Source organism: Phodopus roborovskii, unplaced genomic scaffold, assembly GCF_943737965.1.
Source record: "Phodopus roborovskii unplaced genomic scaffold, PHOROB, whole genome shotgun sequence".
In the NCBI taxonomy this organism is placed as follows: Eukaryota; Metazoa; Chordata; class Mammalia; order Rodentia; family Cricetidae; genus Phodopus; species Phodopus roborovskii.
In genome coordinates, this window is record NW_026125397.1 from 10,033,327 (window position 1) to 10,053,176 (window position 19,850).

The window sequence follows — 19,850 nt, forward strand, 5'->3', positions numbered from 1 at the left end:
TGTTTGGTTTATTTGGTTCATCTATTTCAGTATTACAGTTCATAATGCACAGTAGATTCACCAAGAAAAAAAAAGTCCTACCACTGGGGAGCCAAATTGATGGAGGATGATTCAGAGCAATTTGTTTCATTAACTCAGCGGTCAATTAAAACAACAACAAAACCACCACAGCCATAACAAAGTCAAAACCTCTCCATTTTGGGCAATATCAGAAAACTATGCATAATCTTTAAGGACTAAGTTTCTAAAGACAATAAAAGAAATTCTGTCTAAACATTAGTATCTACCAATAAAAGTTCTGTCTGGCTGCCTGATTTTGATGGTTCCTTGTATAAGAAGACAACAGTATTTTAAAAATAATCTGGAAGGACATGCAGAGCATGAACAATGGTTTTAGACTGGGATAGTTCCTGGTAAGATCACAGGGATATGAGTGGAAAGACAAAGCAGTCTAAAGGCCTGGTCTGTTTGACCTCTGCTGGTCCTTTAGCTAATGGGTTTCTAGAAAAGCAGCTGGTCTCTGTATGAACATATTTTTTTTAGAAAATGGTGTAGTACAAGATTCAAATAAAAAAGATTTTGATGGACTCTCTCAGGTTCTTTCCTGGATGAATTTGTAGTTATGTATTGTTAGCACTCTCTTCCTTTCCGGGTCTGTGGCTCTCCTGTGCTCTCTAGCATACTATTGTTCCATTTCTTTCCTTCGCTCACAATCTCCCTCCATTTCTCCTTCACCCTCTCATCCCTTTTTCAATCCCTCTCCCCCTGTTACCTTCTCCTCATCCCTTTGTCTCTGAAGGATGTGAGTACCCCTTCCCTTTATTAAGGTTGACCAGTACCTCTGTTCAGATCTCTTCTTCAGAATGTTTCCCAGTTATTTAAAAACATAAATTGCTCCAATTATTGTCTATGTGCTTTACTTCCTAAAACATAAATTAGTTCAATTATTTCTTGTTTGCCTTAGTTATTAAATTAGCACAGGGTTAAATGGATCTTCACATTGTTCCTAGTATACTTCATGGCTAACAGAAAAAATAAGTAAATGGTATTGAATCACTATGCCATTTTTCCTCTTAGTATACAGTATCTTGATTTTTTTTTCTTCTTTTAAGAGCACCACAACAGTTATGCAGTTATATAACACACACACATATATACATATACACACATACATACATTAAATCCAAATAGTCATCCAGTTTTTCAGATGTTTCCTCCAAATGCGGTATCTAATCTGTCCATCTCTGATGTCACCCTTCTTGCTCAACCAAGATCATCTCCTTACATACTGCAGCATTTGGATTTCCCTACCCCGCTGTCTCTATCTGTGATGTAGCCTCCACTTTTGGTCGTTCTGAAGCAGCTGTGTTGGCTACCTTAACTTTCTGCCCAGAAACCCAGCCTCCTATGACAGCATCAAAGTTTGCTCACTGTTTCCCAACCAGTCTTTCCTACATTTTCATCCAGCTGGGTACTCACTCATCTTGTTACCAAATGGGAATTCATGGTTTTCTTTTCTGCAATTATGTTCCATGTTTCTTTCCATCATATTTCTTTTGCTATTGTATTATTTTTCCAAAATATGTTTGCAGATCTAGACTCTATCTTCTGAGACCTAATGCACATGTCTTCTCTATTTGACAAGCATGAGTTATCAATCCCTCATGGGTTATGTTCCATTCATGTCTTCCTTATATTTTCTTGCTTTATAATCTTTAGTAAATAAGAGGTAAGCTTCTTAGGCCTGACACTATGTTTTATTCATTGCACTACCTTCTGTGTCATTTTTTTCATACCTTTATAAGGTTCCATTTTTGTTTCGTAATAGATGAATGACTGGTAGACATTTTTGTATGACCATTTGCTACTTTAAGATGTCTACATTATTTTGTTTGTCCCTATTGTTCTGATAAAACTTCGCTGTACCACTTTTTTCAATTCTTGTTAATTCTTGTTTTGCCTATATTTCTTTTAAGTGAGCATGAGGAGGAACCGGGTTCCAAACCAGTCTGGTTTCTGTAGGAAGACAAAAGAATGTATAATTATGTTTAAATTTCTATTTAATGAAAATAGGTAACTGATCGCATAACTCAGTCCGTGGAAGCAGAATTGCAAGTAAAGTACTGACTTTGTAAAGACTCTTCTTTTCTTAGAAAATTATGCCAAAAATTATTTTGTTAATCATGCATTGGCACTGAAATTTTGGTGGTGACATCCATGCTAGGATGAACAGTATACTTTTTCCTGGTGTGTATTGCATTTCATATGTAATTCACTATGAATGCCAAACAAATAAGCAACATTCAGATTCACACAAACCATATTATACAAGGCACCAGTGCAATTTTACCTAATGAGTGATTGCCCTAGTTTATTTCCTGTTGCTGGAATGTAAATAAATTGTTTTCAAAAGCTGACCAAAACCAACTTGGAGAGGAAAGGGTTTCTCACTTCTTACAATTAGTCTCCATCATCATGGGAGCCTGGGCAGGAGTTCCAGATTAAACCTGGAAGTAGGACTGGAAGCAGAGGCTATGGAAGTATAGTATTTACCTGCCTGTTCCCCACAGCTTGTTGCCTGCTTGCATAGACAGCCCAGGACCACCTGCACAGGGCTGGCACACTCCCAATGTTTTGTTACTCTCCCACACATCAATAAACATCAAAAAAAATGCCTCATAACCTTACCCTCATGCCAGTCTGATGAAGGCAATTCCTCAGTTGAGATGGCTACCTTCCAGATATGTCTACGTTTGACAGAAATTAACCAGCACAGTAATTAATATATCTTTTGCTAACTGAGAACTTAGGGTGCACATAGAGGCTGGCTTCTTTCATGGCGTTTGAAATTTTATTACAGAATAGCTACAAGCTGAACAGTGAGACAGGATGAAAACATTATTGAAAGAGGATGGTGACCCAGAGACAGAAAATACATTGAAAGAGGAGATTCCAGATTCAAAACAAGGGGATCAGTGTAAGAAAGTAGCATTACTAATCTGGAGATTTATCAGTAGTGTTTTGTGCCATTGATGTATAGGAATCACTCATTCAGATATTCTAGGTATTTTCATACTTCCTCACTCTAGATGCAAATGAATACTTTATAAGCGGCCTATGGTTCAAGTTGAACATGGCCACTAAAGAAAGTCTTGTTGAAAAGAGAGAGAGAGAGAGAGAGAGAGAGAGAGAGAGAGAGAGAGAGAGAGAGAGAGAGAGAATAAGAAAGGAAGAAAGAAAGTCTTGTTGCTACTCAGCTGCCCAGCAGTAGTGAAATTCTCTGGAGATTGTTGGAGTTAATCTAGCTGGTACTATTTGGTCAGCTCCTAGACACCAGAGACAAAGATTCACCCAAATGGAAAGACTCACCAGTTCTTTCTATGGATCACCCAGTGGGGAAAGTCTTAGCATTAGAGTTAGATATGCAATAGCTGTGTGATTAAAAAGCCATAACTCCCTTTCAGTCTCTCTGTGGGTTCAAGACTGTACACAAGACAAATTTGATACAGCAGGCAGACTGAAGTCAGAAGATTGCCTACTAACATCTGAAACTTAAGCATCTGATTCTTCCAGAGTTTAATTTACATGTGTACATGGGGAAATTTAGTTTTGAAATTTTAAAATGCTTCCCACGCAGCAATGTTTCCCATCCTACACTATACCATTGAATTGGATTCCCAACGTGGGCTTACCCATCTGTGTTGCATCCCAAAAATTTATTATAGGACTGAGATTCTAATCCCAAATATAAAAACGTTTAAAAACACCTAAATTGGGTTTTTTGCATTTGTTTTCTCTTGTCCCTAATGATTTCCAGTTAGCAATGGTATTGACCATCCTGAGTGAGTTAAGGAGGACACCAGTAAGACCTTGAGCTTGGTCTCAGCTGTTTTATTTTTGTCTAATCGATGTCTTAACATTTTGCTGTGTTCTGGTTTCTGTGCTGTATAGGGCTCACCATGGCCCTGACTTTCATAGAGTAATTATTTTGATTAAGTTAGACAATTAAAGTCAGTCTTGCATGAGTAACGGATACCACTGGGAGTCAGTGATGGATGGACTCCAGTCTTCTGAGTGTTCAGTTCTGCTAGCATTTTCCATTTGAGTGAAAGCTCACCTCCTAGTTTGATTTTTATAATAGTGCATGGGTTGTTAGGCCTGAGTGTTTTCTAGAAAATAAGTCTCAAAAAGATGAAGAAAGAGAGAAGATGGTGTTAATATCCACATGTGTTCTTTTAATTTTTCTAAATTTTTATTTGCTTTGATGAACGGCATCGTTACTGAAATAATTAGTGTTAATTAATATCTGTGTCATTTTTGGTAAATGGTAGTTTAGTGTTACAATTATACTAATTAGTACACACCATAGCTTAGTGACATGACAAATCATTGAACAGAGCACATTGACTCTTGTCCTTTCTGATGTATGAGCTAATCTGCTTGCTCAGTAATGACAAAGGAAAGGGACAGGGGACTGGACAGCAACAACTGTCAGACATTGTTTCCACATTTTCTGCTGGTTTTCTCGTTGCTGCTCAGTCCCTGAGTACTAGGGATTGTTACCATTTGATGTTTTAGTTCTTTTCTTACTGTTGAAAGCATCTCCGAAAGTTAGCAGAATAAAATTAGGAATAGACAAAAACATTAATGCCCAAAGATTCTCTTGGCAAAACACTAAAAACCATAAAAAGGTTCTCTTGACATTCGCTGGATTTGCAAATGCTGTATTATGTTCAGTATTTCACTCTTCCAAAAGAAATTCCTGTCAAGTTGACATGTGTCTGCAACTTTGATTTATTTTGCAGAGCCCATGCGGACGCCAAAGACTTTAAAGATTGCTGAAATCCAGGCAAGGCGCATCGCGGTGGACTGGGAGTCCTTGGGTTACAACATCACTCGCTGCCACACTTTCAACGTCACCATCTGCTACCATTACTTCCGTGGCCACAATGAGAGCAGGGCAGACTGCTTGGACATGGACCCCAAAGCCCCTCAGCATGTTGTGAACCATCTGCCTCCTTATACAAATGTCAGCCTCAAGATGATCCTAACCAATCCGGAGGGAAGGAAGGAGAGCGAAGAGACGATCATTCAGACTGATGAGGATGGTATGTCATGTTCATTGTCGTCCTGTGCTTAAGTGAAGGAGTGAAGTCCTGAGATCTCTGTGTTCTTAATCTCTTCAGCAGCTTGATAGGAGACCCATATTTTTATTTGAGTTTCAGAATAAAGGATCTAGTTTACAAACAGACACCCCCATACACCTTCCCTCATGTTGTCAGCTTAGGCTGTATGCAGTCATTGATGTCACTAAAATTGCAGAGTCAAAGCCCTGAGACTTAGGAGGATGTGTTGTTGTCCTGTTTGAGTTATTGCATTGATGTGGCAACAACACTTAAATAATACCTCAGCCCTAAGGTGATTATAAAGCTCTCTTCTTCATCTCCGTTATTACCTCCCCCGCCACCCTCCAGTACATTCACACTCACCTATGCAGAAGAGAGGCGGTAAGGAATGGATTCACGCATCCATAACAGAAATGGAAGTTGCACAATTGCTACAAATGTCCCGAGGAATCACGCATCTTCTGGAGTGGGGTGAAGGTTTCAGTGTCCATGTAATACGAAGCATTTTATAACTCATGTTTTCAACAGTAAGACTGCAGATGTATATATTGCTTACTCTTAACATTTACAGCCAGGATGTCTTAAGTGAAAATATTTCGATTCAGCTATATGGGTTTTATATTTTACATTTGGATTTATCTAGTCGCCTTCCAACAATGCAATTTCCTTTGTTGTTATCCCTTATTGTCTTGCTTTTCTTTCCCATGAACAAAGAGGGGAGTCAGGTTTTTATAATTTTTTTTTTGTTAATTCCAATATATTTTTAAGACAGCATTTGGTTACACACAGATAGAATTTTGCCCTAAACTGATCAAACTCATAACAGCAAGGTTCATATTATGTAGAGTCAGTTTCATAAATTAGAAATAACAGTTCCACATTTAATTTTAATACAATTTTCAGGCCTACTTTTATTTTATCTTCTGTGTTCAATGCATTTTCTATATAAGCTTCCCTTATAAGAAGTTGTACATTTTTTTTTTTTTTTTTTTTTGTAGTGTAACTATAGCATAGTCCCTATGGTTGTAGCCCATATGGTAGGCTATTTTCTTTTTCTTCTTGGTTTTCTTTTCTATAACAAATACTGAGTGAGTGATGTAGAAACTTTCATGGAGTATTTGTAGCTCATTCTTCAGGACGGCTTTTGTGAGCTTGAGTTGCTACACAGAATACTTGATGGATCTCAATGTTCAGAGGTGAGAAAGAACACCTAAATCATGCTTATTGTTGCAAAGATCGATGGATTATGATGATGTGATTAAGTCAGTCTTACTAAATTATTGCTATTATCAGCCATCTAATAAAAAGATATAATTGTGTGAAAAGAATTCTGGGGATGTCCATAAATCATGCTCCCAAAGCTAGAACCATTTCCCACTAGAACCTTGGGGTAGAATTTATGCTTAATTTATTATACATACGTTTTAATGCATGGGCAGAATTTTTTATAAGGTTGTGTTTTCATTTTTTATTCCTGCATTCATGAAAATCAATATTACAAAGTTAGCTCAGCAGAAAAGCCTGGTTTGGGGACATTTTTTAAGGCTACAAAGCTATTTTAAAATGTACATTTATTATGTGTTAGTGGATATAATGCTTATTTAATATAATCTTTCCCCACACCTACTTCATTTTTCTTTTCCATTTTTGAAGTTATATTTGAAGGACTTTCTCATGCTCAAAACAAAATTAGCTGAAACAGCTCTCAGATAAATCTCAAGCCCAGGAACAGAACTCAGCATTCTGTCTCCATTAAAAGTTGTTGGTATGGAAATGTGAAGTGAATCCCCATAGTCTGGAGCTAAGCATGAAATGGCTTTAAGGGCTTCATGCTGTATTTAGGCAAATCATAACTTAATGGAGATAGTGTCTTTGTGTGTAGAGGTGTCATACCTGTTCAGATGCAGAAAAGAAATGAATATAGTTGGGCTATGCCCACACCTTGTCCCCACTTCCTTTATGTTTATGTATTTGCAGTATTTATTAGCTTGCATTGTGATTACTTATGTGGCCTATCTTAGGCAGGATTTCTACCACATTCCAATCTTGAAAAATGAAACCTATAAATACTTAAAGCAGAGTTATGGCAAAGCAGAACATGTGTGAGAAGGGATGATCATATCAAAGTTGTAGGGAAAGAGCTTTCCATTTCTGTCCATCTTTCAATTCAGGATTATGCAAATATTTTGAACCATCTCAAAATAAGTGTCATTTAACACATATTCATTCTGTTTCATGGTATGTATAGGCCAGTTTATGGTTGGTGGACACAGGAATTTTCTTAAAAATTCCTCACTGTTTGGTGTTTTGTCTCTTCCTACCCATATTTGCCACTTTCCCTGAAAAACTTGTGAATAAATCTATTTTCCTTGATTGCAATCCTAAGCAGAGACAACAGATACACAAATATCCCTTTGCACAATGAATTGATGTCCCAAGGAGCCTTGGTATTGCCAGAAATTGCACAGAATGCCTGCTGGGCTCTCTGTCCCGGTGGACACATTAGCCCATGCTGACAGCATTGAGTATGGGTAAGGGATGTTTAGCAGATAGGGCAATGAACATGTCCAGAGTTTAAGGCTGTCATGCTCTGTGTTTATTATGGATTTGTTTTTTTTTTTCTATGAATTTCTTTCTTTCATGTTCCACCTCATGTGGCCTGTCACAGAGGTCATAGCATCATTCATAGTCTCCTTGGGAAGGAAATAAATCTTAGTCTGGTGGCATATCATTCAGAATTTCTTGCTGCTGCTAGCCATGAAGAAATACATTTCCTTTGATCCAGTGATTTTTAATTTATTTCAATCCTCATGAAATTGCTCTGTACTTTGAAACGGCATTTCTAGATAATGTCATGTGTGAAGTTCACTGAAACGTTAGATTCGGGGAAAATATTAATTAAAAACCATACTTGCCCAATACTGGGTTGATATTTTAAAAAAGAAAACCTTAAGTCAAGTGGTGAGATGATGTGTATTGTAAAGCATGATTAGAGGAATTTAGATTGTGTGAATAAACAGCCAGGGTTTAAAGTAAATTCTATAACTAAAGAAAAATACACAACAGCAGAAATACCTTTTTGCTTGTCAAGAGTAACTGATTCATTGCTAATTAGTGACTTAGGGTTTTCAAAATTAATAACACTTTCACAAATAAAGACAGGAGCAATGTTACTCAGGAGTCATAATTCTTGCCTAGCATGCATGAAGCTCTTGAATTAAGTTCCCAACACGGATGTGACATAACAGAGTATGGATGCACATGTCTATAATCTCAGCATTCTGTAGGTAGAGGCAACACTATCATAGGTTGGAGATCATCCTCGGCTTCACAAAGAGTTCAAAGCGAGCCAGGCATTGGTAGCGCACACTTTTAATCCCAGCACTGGGGAGGCAGAGGCAGGTGATTCTCTGTGAGTTCGAGGCCAGCATGGTCTGCAGAGCTAGTTCCAGGACAGGCTTCAAAGCCATACAGAGAAACCTTGTCTCATTTTTAAAAAAAAGAAGTGTTCAAAGTGAAAGTGTACATTAGACCCAGTCCACAAACAATCAAACAAACAAAACCAGCAGCAGCAGCAACAACAAAAGACTTCAGTGCAGTACCTGAGATAGCTCAGTGGTAGAGCAGTGACTTACAGCATGTACCAGGCCTGGGCCACACCCTCAGCTCCAACAAACAAGGAAAGAAAACCAATTGAGAGATCCCTGAATCCTTAACCAGCTTGTTCATAAGCTATTTCTTAGCTGAGAAAAAATAAAAAGCATGAAGCAATTACATGTTAGCCTATTCATCTCTAACAACTTTTTAAAAATTATAATAATCAACACTATCTTTTTAATTATAGAAAATTTAATAAGTATAGCTACAGAAGTCAGGATGATTTTTAATGGGCATTTCAAGTCAGTGCTGTGTGATTTGGCTTTTGAGTCTAAGGAACGTTAATTATGATTATAATTCATTATTTTATGAACTTCGTTGATGGAGCCTCTTTAGGGGATTATCATAATCTTCAAAAAAAAAAACTTTCAGGGAAGTGCACCTCTGTTCTTGAAACAAATTACAAATAAGAACTTCATGTTATTAGAGGTATACAACAGAGGAAATCGGAGTACATGACTATACAACTCTCCAAGGTGATTGAATATTCATTGGAATAACAATAACTTTATGTTTCTCCGATTCTTGATTTAGAAACTTACAGGCTTAGTTTCAGTTTCCATTGTCACTATCAAGCCTGACTACCATTCATGTTCTGGTTTTATTTTTAAAGACACATTTTTCACTTGATGACATCTCCTTTAAATTGTGTCTATCTTGTTCCCGTGATGTATTTTCGACTTTGTTTACACGTGTTCTTATCACTAATGTGTGTATTTATAGTGCCTGGACCGGTGCCAGTCAAATCCCTCCAAGGAACATCCTTTGAAAACAAGATTTTCTTGAACTGGAAAGAGCCATTGGAACCAAATGGAATCATCACTCAGTATGAGGTATGGGGAGAAAGGAGCTGTTTGGTGTGTAGATACAAAAAGACCAAAGGAAAAGGCTAGGTGGAAATAATGGTAAAGGCAAAGGCGGGGATGAGAATATTAAAACATCATCAAATCTCGTTTGTCCTAATTCACAAATTATCTGATTTAAAAATTGAAACTAATCACTGTACAGTACCAAAGATTTTCAGATTCTTGGAATAGATGCTAATTTCGGTGTCTATGTATGTGTGTAACTGGACTATGTCCTTGTCAGACTCAGTTAATGGTTATAATGAATGATTACATATAAAAATGCTGCATCCCTATTTCTAAAATCAAGAAACCAATAGCATATTGGCTTAAGAAGAGGTCATTGAATGCCTTTTGTTACAAAGAAATTATTAGCCCCCCAAAGCAAAACAGATTAATAACCCATTTCAGAATTTCATTTACCTTTGCACATAAATACTATATTTTCAAATAAGAAGATGAGAATAAATGAATTTTTTAAATATGTTTTTATTGAAAGAGAATTTCATCCCTTTCAAAAGGGTATTTTTAATTGCACAGTTGTGAGGTTTTCTGCTCTATAGTCAGTTGGTGCTGATTATAGAATGAACATTTCTATTTCTTGTGTCTAAAAATAAAGTATAGGAATGAGAATGAATTTTTTGACTATTTTAGTATGTTTGAGCACCAGTTTTCTGTGATTTCTCTTTCCCTTTATTTTGAAGCCCAGTTTTACCAAGTTAACACAGAATGACCATTAAATCACTCTGTAACTCAGGCTGACCTTGAACTTGTGTTCCTCTTGCAAGTAGCTGATAGAGTTTGCTATGTGTTCATTACACAGAAAAGAGAATAATGGCATACTTTTGATGAAGATTTTAGGGTTTCATGTACGTTAAAGTATATAATAAGAAATTTTGTATGTAGTGTGCATATTTAAGTCTTTCATTTTATTGGTAGAGTTTTTTTAAGACATAAGTATTTGACAAGTTTGATATGCAGCTACATATATGGGTAGGTGTATGATAGAGACTTAATGAGATAGATGGATAGATGACCCATGATAGGCAGGCAGACGGACAGACAGACTATAGATCGATCGCTGGATGAGAAATGCCAGAAATAGCAATATCAAAATAAAAATACATGGAGATAGAGGATGGATGGATGGATTAATGGATGGACGAGAGATGCCAGAAATAACCATACCAAAACAAAAGGAAAAGGAGAGGAAAGAAATGAGCAGCTGAGGCTCTTGCGTGCTATGTTATTTAGAAAGGGCTTACTTACAATTTATTATGCCTTCAGTTGATAACCCAGAAAAATATATTTCCTACAATAGGTGAGCTATAGCAGCATAAGATCATTTGACCCTGCCGTTCCAGTGGCTGGACCTCCGCAGACTGTATCAAATTTATGGAATAGTACACACCATGTATTTATGCATCTCCACCCTGGAACCACCTACCAGTTTTTCATAAGAGCCAGCACTGTCAAAGGTTTTGGGCCCGCCACAGCCATCAACGTGACCACAAATATCTCAGGTAAGCAAATGAGTAACATAGAAGCCGAACAGTTCATGTTCTTGGTTTGCAATGGCATATTCTAGACACTCTGTTATATGCTGTGTTGCCGTGTATCTTACTAAGTCATTTCTATCATTACTTGAGGTCAAGTGCACTTTATTCAACCATGCGAGAACAAATCGTTATTGGTGTATTGTCTAAACCAAACATTTTTTAGCAGTTATAAAAATGACAATAATCTTAAAAGGTTACAGTATTTCTTTATTTCAGATCTTTCCAAGTCCATTATAGTAGGTCTTTTATTGTGATTTGATGAGGTTTAATTGTGGTATCAGTTGTGTGCTATAAATGGGTAATCTCGAACAATCTGCAGTGGTCTTTCACTCTGGTATTAGAACACCACACCCTTTTGTCTCTGTCCTATTTTCCCTAACATTCTGATAATTCTAAGCAAATAGTAGTAAATATAACTACATTTCACTTTCTATTATGTTCACTTTTGTAATTTGCATTTGACTAGGTTATTTATGGATTCTAATTCCACTTCAGTCAATTCATCCATTAAACCTGCTTAAGTTTCTGCTGGACATTACTGTCAAGTTGCTCCCAAAGTCTGTTCTAGTTAAGAAAATATTTCATCATGTCTAAGATTACCAAATAAATAAATAAATAAATAAATGTGTCACTAAAGAGTTAAATTTGAAAATTGTCTTTTGAAGGTAAACCACATAGTGTATCAGGAACATTTTTATTTCATGAATGAATCCTTTTTCCTCATCTTTATAACAGTTCTATTTAATATATGGCAGCAGCCCCTCTCAATTCACATTACACATTTTAAACATTGTCGTGACTCTAAAATTTGCACCAAGAGAAGAACATACGTATCTAAGTTATTTTAAGTTTTATTTGGAAATGTATCAAATAAAAAGAACTTTTAAAAAATTACATTATGTGGTGCCCAAGCCAACCTCCAGGCAAAAACGTACAAACAAAACAACAGAATAATTTATTTATATACAAGTGTGTCGCTGTTTTGTGAGATTAACTGTCTGCATCTTTTGATTATATGAGAGTTTATTGTGTATGTTTTCTATGTATTCTACTTGGCTTCATAAACGGTTAATGCTTAATTGTAGTTCCGGGTCAGGGACTTTGTTTTACCTTCCTGTCTCTATCACAGCTCATAAAACTTTGCATGTAGCAAGCTTTTGATGAGTGGATGAGGTCTTTTTTGTTTCTTTTTTCTAAAAGATCGTCTGACTTGTCAAGGTTAACTGATAATCTATTATGTTTCAATGGGTCTCATTCCCTTAAACATCCTTCTACATGGTAACAGCCAATTGAAATTTCTTTCAGCTCAAATTTGAGAAACTCCTAGATCACAGTTAGACATTATCCAACATGTTGAAAATATATGATTTTAACTATTTGCCAGTTAATGTACTAGTTCTTAGTACCTGAAAGCTAGGATATCCTTTCCATCACCACAGCCAACTATTATGTTTGCCTTGTGGTCACATGACAGTAGACCAGACAAGAATGCCGGGCGTTTAGTTCGCCCGTCAAGCATGAATGGCCGTGGCCACTAAGTAGCCCATTACCTCCCTTCTGCCACGAACAGGCTCATGTGTGACTGTCCAGCCAGGGCTGACTCACTTTGTCCCACTACCCCACCTCTTCCTCGCTGGCTTAACGACATTGGGAAGTTGAAATCAATGGGTGTACACAAACTGTTTGGAATATGATCAGTAGAAGTCCCCAGCCAGCTTTTAAAAACTTAACAATCCCGCCTTTCTAGCTTCTTCTGCCCAGGGTTAAGGTTCAGTGTCATGCTATAAAATAAGGATCACTGAAGTTAATTAGAAATTAAATTGATTTTCCCTTAAGGTAGGATCATTTAGTCATAGCAACCTATAATATATTGCTAAAATCGATTGAACTTTCTTTTCACCTCGTTGGTTTCTGTTTCAGCTCCGACTTTACCTGACTATGAAGGAGTCGATGCCTCTCTGAATGAAACCGCCACCACGATCACAGTGTTATTGAGACCAGCACAAGCCAAAGGTGCCCCTATCAGGTAAGAGGGGGCATAGTTAAAAGGAAAAGCAGCAAGTGAAAGGAATATCTTATTATGGTTGCATTGCACCAAAGAACAGAGCTCTTTTCTAAAAGCCCTTCCTTTCACAGTTAATGTCAGGAAGACTTTGATTTTCCTCTTTTGTTTTTGTCTATTCGTTTTTTATTTGAATAAAGATCATAAGCAGACATATGGTTAAGAGCAGAATTTTGAAGGCTTTTCTGTACTATGTGAGACTGTATTGTTCTTTCATTTTCCTTTATCCCCATTTTAATCTCACTTCCTGGGTTGGTGACTGTGCTGTAAATGCCTTGAAGGTGTTTGCCGAATAGAATGAGGAGGTAACTCTTGTCCACCTCTGCATATCTGTTATGAATAATTTCATGTGAGTGACTGAATCAATAGGAAGCTCTGAGGAAATAAACGCAAATGAAGCTGCTGTGGCCTTTCAATTCTTAAATTATCAGAAATTCCATGATAAATATTAAAGTTCAACTTACTTGGTCCTTTATCTTTTTAATATTAAAATCTCTCATATTATCTACCACTGCTAATCTTTTTAAAAGAAATTCTGACCCATGCTATTTTCAGGAATTAGGTCAAATTACTTCAGCCTTTTTCATTTTGAAGAAGTATAATTACATGAATCTTTAAGACTTAAGCAAGCTTCTATTTGAAACCAATAGATATGTGGGCATTTTGTTATCAATATTGTTAAGAAAATCAGATAAGTATAAAAATCAAGGCCCAGCAGACAACAGAACTGAGATATTTTGTGCTGTTTATAAATTCTTTAAAAGTCAGATTAATCTCTATTCTGTATATAAACAAATACACTTGACCTGATGAAACTGATGTCTTTTGTCATCATAGTTGTACAAATATTACTGGTAATTAAGAATATGTTGATTTAAGACCATGAGTCACTAAGGAAACTTGTAATTTCCATCTCGGTAAGACTAAGCAGAGTACCACATTGTGGAACAAGAGAGATGGCTAAAGGTATTTTAACATGAATGCTTCTGGAACATCAGCTGCTTGAAAATTCAAAGTCAGCGAACTTGATGTTTGTGAATCAGTGATCTTTGAATCATGATCATAAATGTGAAGAGAGAGAGAGAGAAAGACAGAGAGAGAGAGCTATATACATTTGGACTTTGTGTACTTCTCTAGGGACAAGTAATCATGGCCACATGCAAAATATACTTCATAGGCATTCAGTCTGTTCTTGACCTTTAAGTGGATTCCAGCTACTAGTGTTTGCCTTTTAGAGTTTATGAAAGTCTGGAAAGATGGTTCAGTGCTTAAGAGAACTAACTGGCTGCTCTTTCAGAGGAAACTGGTTCAATCCTCAGCACCCATATCTCAGCTCAAAAATGTCTAATTCTGTTCTGAGGGAATCTGATTTTTCTCTGGCAAGCAAAGCAGACATGTGGTAAACAGGCATACACTCAAACAAATAAATACAGTAAGATCTCAAAATATTATAAATCTTAAAAAAAAAATTGTGACTAAGTAAGCAAAGACTTTAGTCATATAATGATATCATTATTATTGTACCACTCTGCTACATAAATTATATGACTAAGTAATTGCTTACTTAGTCGAAATTTTTCTGCAGACTTTGTCCATTTATTAATTACAAGCAAAAGATACACTGGCTGCAACAGAACACATAGCAGTAGGTCTTCCCAGATTGCTTGGTAGAACCTGAACTCATAGACAGTGTTCAGTTATTCTGTGTGTTTTCCCCAAGTTTCATAAAATGTCTTTCTTCTCTTCTGTTTGCCTTTATGTATAAATGATTTCTAACTACAAAGAATTCATATAGTTTGAACCAGTACCTTTACAAAAATAATTCCTAATCGTCACTTTTCTTTTCCTGGCATGGAAATGGACTTCATTGTATTTTTTGGCAACACATTTGACCTTTCCGGGAATCGAGCCCAGTGGCTAAGAACTCCAAATTGCACAGTATAGATAGATAATGCAAAGAAAATGAGTTGAGGGGCTAGAGAGCTTGCTCACTATGTAAGACCACGTGTTGTGCAAGCCAAGAGGACATGCGTTTGAAGAATTGGCCAACAATTTCGTGAAAGCCATATATGAACACATTTGCCCATAATCCCAGCATTGGGATGTAGAGGAAGTCCCATCACAGGAACTTATTGGTCAGCCAGCATAGCAGAAATGGCAAGCTTTAGGGTCAGTGAGGGACCCTAGCTCAAAAAGTAAGGGAGAGAGTAAGAGTTAAAGAACCTCATCTGGCCTCCACATGGTGGAGGGGTACATGGGTGTCCACTTGCATATCACACACACATACAGACACACAGCATATGCACATATACAAAAGTGACCATATACTAGATACTAGATTATTCGAGTAAAAATAAGTTAACATGAACATTTGAGAAAGTTGATGAGTGTTGCCAAAAGGGAAGAACAGTATGAACTCCAATCAAGGCCATCTTTATTTAGCTGCATTTGCACAGTGTTTCTACAGGTGTGGCCAGTAGGGAGGGCTAAACTGTGTAGTCCAGCAGCACGTGGGCCTTTGCTGAGTTGGGACTTTGCCTCCCTCCTTAAATTGGGGGGCATCTTCTTTTCCTTTGACCATGTTCCTCCCTCCAACCATTTACAAAGACACTGGGGACTGATGATAAGGTGGTCTAGTCCAGTGTCCTAATGGCTTTAAAGTGATGGTCTCATTTGATGGCACCAATTTTCCTAGCACTGAGATATGGTCTGCTTTTACAAATCTTTTCTTGGATCCCATGATGCCTTTTAATTTTCTTTAAACTAGTTTACTTTCTTCTCAATTTCCTCAGGCATGCCTGCCCTCTCTACTGTTAATCTTACTGCCCTTCTGCTCAGTGTCTTTCCCAGAATGCTGTATCACTTCACCCTGTAGCTAAACCTCATAGCTCCCACTTGTCCTTTGCATCACCCAAATGATCCATTCCCCCCCCCATTTTCTTGCAATGCAGTTGGTTTGCATTTTACTGTCCATTTGTCCCAACTCTAGTACAAATGAACATCCGTGTACTTGGTCTTCTTAATGTTTAACTCCCATTCCAAATCTTCTGCTATATTATCTGAGATATCCTTCAATTCAGAGTTTGTACATTTACTTTATTAAAAACTAAAATGAATCATAGTTCCCACAAATTTATGGATTCCATTACAATCTATGCACACCAGGAGTTAACCTGTTAATCTAGATGTCTGGAATAACCCTAAATGCACAGCTGTGTCCCTGAGAAGGCAATGACCACATAGAGAAAGTTTGGGGTTGGGCCTGGCATTTTAAGAAAGGAAAGAAATGAGGACAGCCAAGGTTTACTTTGAGAAGGAAGGGGTGGTAGGAGTTTCCAGAGGTCGCAAAGCAGAGTATAGGGCATGTGACGTTCTATCTAGGACTTCAAGTAGTTCAGGTCATTGAAGTCAGATGTAGGCAAACTTACAGCAGCTGAAGCTGGAGCAATAGCAAAGGCCAGGGAGTGAGACTGTACTGCCTGCTTGGAAACTGAATGTAGCCACAGGACTACAGCATCAATTGCGTGAGCTATCATCTTTCTAAGGAAGGCTCATTCTGGTAGAAACAGAGAGTGCGCTGAGGCTAATTCACAGGGAAGCTGGAGTGGTCCTGGTGTTCATGGACCGCAAAAACACAGTTGCCGTGGAAATGAGAGCTATGTGTCTCACACTAGTCTTAAGCAGACCGGGTGTGTGAAGCTCAGAAGGAAGGGAGGTGGAGCCACATCTTGAAGTGACAGCACAGAGAAGAGTCCATTACCAAAAGCATCAATTTTGCTTTTCAAGTTGATTGAAGAATGTTTAATATTTTCAGTTTGGTATCATAAATCAAATATATACATGTTTCCAGAGAAAGAAAGTTACTTTGTAATCTTCCCTGTCTTATCAGTATTTTCAATGACTATTATTTCTGAGCGATCATGGTGCATATGAACAACCTAAATGATATGCTCAGCATGACCAGCCTCTCCGGCTTCTTCATGTTCACCAAGCTTCCCAGGGTTGTTAATGAACAATGTGTTTAACTCAATCCTGAAAAGTATGATTCCTCAACAATTTTTTTTAACTTACATAATCATCCAAAAGATGGAAACTCACTGCCTGCCTTGATGAGAACTTCAAATGTCCTTTTTGACATTTGACAGTTGTTGCTATGACTCTGAGTGCTTATGGCTCACAGGGTATGTTTCCTAGAACACATAAATTCTCTTAATTTTTTTTTCTAAGCAGCAGAATATTATAAAATAGGGGCTTTCTTTGTGTTGATGCTGAGTTTGTAGTAAGGTATTAGAAATAGATGTATACATTACTTATTGCAGAAATTTCCAAATACAAGCTCTCTTTTAGGCTAGGTAGTCAAGAACTTATTCTAGAGTGATTTTATTTGAGGGCATAATCAAATTTTGAATCTAAGCATCACATGTTTTTAGTGAAGAAATTCAGATATAGTCACAATCTACAGTGGGAACCAGAACTTTTCTTAAATTAAGATGAGAAATTGTCTAATATTTTGAGAGAGAGAGAGAGAGAGAGAGAGAGAAAGAGAGAGAGAGAGAGGAGAGTGTGTTTAACAGAATCACAGGTCAGAATATAGAAATGATCCATGTCAACATGAATCCTGATAGTCTGGCTCACTCGTCGCATGTACACAGCCAAACGTTAGTGCTGCCATTGTCATTCACTGACGGACAGTGTGCCTCACCCCAAATATTTAAAGATAGAAAGTACTTCTTGGTTGTCTTAGTCCTCAGCATGACAAACTGACTTGAATTCTAACTAGACTATGTTAAAATTGAAGAATAGATGCACATAATCTTTCTGTGTTGTTTTCTGAACATAAAGGTCAGCATCCAGCTCAATCATACATCAAATTCCTGGTAGCTGGAGTGATAGATTGTTATGAGATGCCATGTGGGTGCTGGGAATCAAATTCAGGACCTCAACCAGAGTATCCAGTGTTCTTAACCATTGAGCTGTCTTCCAGCTGCAGCTTTGTCTTTCTCCAGAATACTTATCCCTTCTTTACAAATTGTTTGTTCATATTAAGACAGTGTTCTGTAGTCATGTTTTAATCCCAGGATGTCTGAGGCTAGTCTTGAAGGTTCTGACTAATGAGTCTGTGGCATCATGAATGGAATCAGTGAATTAATGATTATGTTTAAAGAGAATTATGTAATTATAACTTGTACGTCTATTTCCTCCACCTCAAAGTATGTATGTATTGGATCTGGAAGACTACACTGTGGAGGGAAGCAGTCAGAGAACTATTGTTGACAGAACTATCTTAACTCTGTGAAGATTTTTGAGGAAGCCCTTGACAGTGTGTATGGTGTGTAAATGACACTGCTCAAATGAATAATACGTATCAAAAAATTAGTGAGAGCAAGAGAGAAGGTGAAGAAAGAGGGTTTGGTACGATAGCAATCCCAGGATGAAGTGTAGAATCTCACTTGTAAAATGAAGGAAGAGAATGGAAAGAAATGGCATGCTAAAAGATGAGGGAAGATTACAGGATGTGAGATCTTGTTTAAGTTGATGCCACGATTTTGACTTTGATTCAGAAGCAGAAGGACCTCATGCAGAGAGAAAAGTGCCATATTTTAATGAAAATGAATAGGAAAGATTGGCCAAAAATAACCATATTAGAATATTATGTAATATTGTAATTAATAGTCTTAAGTTCCATTCATTTTTTTTAAATTTAATAACATTAAAAAAACAAAGGCATAGGCCCATTTCCATTCAAGTCAATTCCGTTCTAATTTGACTTCTCATGTCCTCTGTCCTTTAGTTAATTTGAATTGACAAATAAGAAGTGAGTAAGGGCAAAAATAGATTATTTTTTTTTAAGTGGGATATGTGTTAGAGGCACATCTTGTCAAACTGACCAGTGAAGGAGAATGTTCCCTTTCCCAGTTTAGAGTTGCGCCTGGACTTCTGTGGTATTTGTCTTTGTAACGGTATTTGTTTGTTTCAATGGTACTTTTTGCTGCATGCAAAAGCTTTTTAAGTACTCACTGCAATGGCAGTCAGTTCAGTACAGGTCTACTCCGTGTATCCAGAGAAAGGGAGAAATAGATACCTACAGGTTTAGCCTCAGGGAGCCGAATGAAGGCTATGCTTCATTAATGACAGTAAAGTACCATAGAAATTTTGACCAATGTCATTTTCTGGAAAGACACTTGAGTTTTCTAATGTGCTGTCGGGGCATGGGGGGAACAGATAAACAGACAAGCATGAATCAAGATTTTTGATACCAGAAAGTTATTTCCGGTGAGGTCATAGAAGAGAAATAGTAAAATCAACTTTAGCTTGGTTTAAGTGTGAAGAGGAGAAAGAAGTATGATATATGATGTTGAGTTAAGGTGACTAAGAAATGTAATTGTGAGTTGCTTTCCTGCAGACACCAACCAAGGAAAGTCAGTTTGTATGTTGTGTGTTTTAAAGACAGTAGAAAGAATGAGTGTGTCTGTCTGTGTGTGTGTGTGTATGACACATGTATACATACATACATATATGGCATATACATGTATATACAAACGTTTGAGGGCTATAAGGTATTTCTATAGCTGAAAGGCTTTTGGTAATGCCAAACACATCG

At 37.2% G+C, this 19,850-nt stretch overlaps 1 protein-coding gene across 7 annotated transcripts in view; it reads left to right on the plus strand.

Annotated features, from left to right (window-relative positions):
* Ptprk (protein tyrosine phosphatase receptor type K) overlaps positions 1-19,850 on the plus strand; it is a 503,412-nt gene that overhangs the window by 390,278 nt on the left and 93,284 nt on the right. For all 7 annotated transcript variants that reach the window (XM_051175466.1, XM_051175470.1, XM_051175468.1 and 4 more), the window contains exons 8-11: positions 4,806-5,108; positions 9,507-9,616; positions 10,950-11,151; positions 13,108-13,213. In XM_051175466.1, coding sequence (XP_051031423.1) covers positions 4,806-5,108; positions 9,507-9,616; positions 10,950-11,151; positions 13,108-13,213 — 721 coding nt within the window. The remainder of the gene's footprint in view (positions 1-4,805; positions 5,109-9,506; positions 9,617-10,949; positions 11,152-13,107; positions 13,214-19,850) is intronic.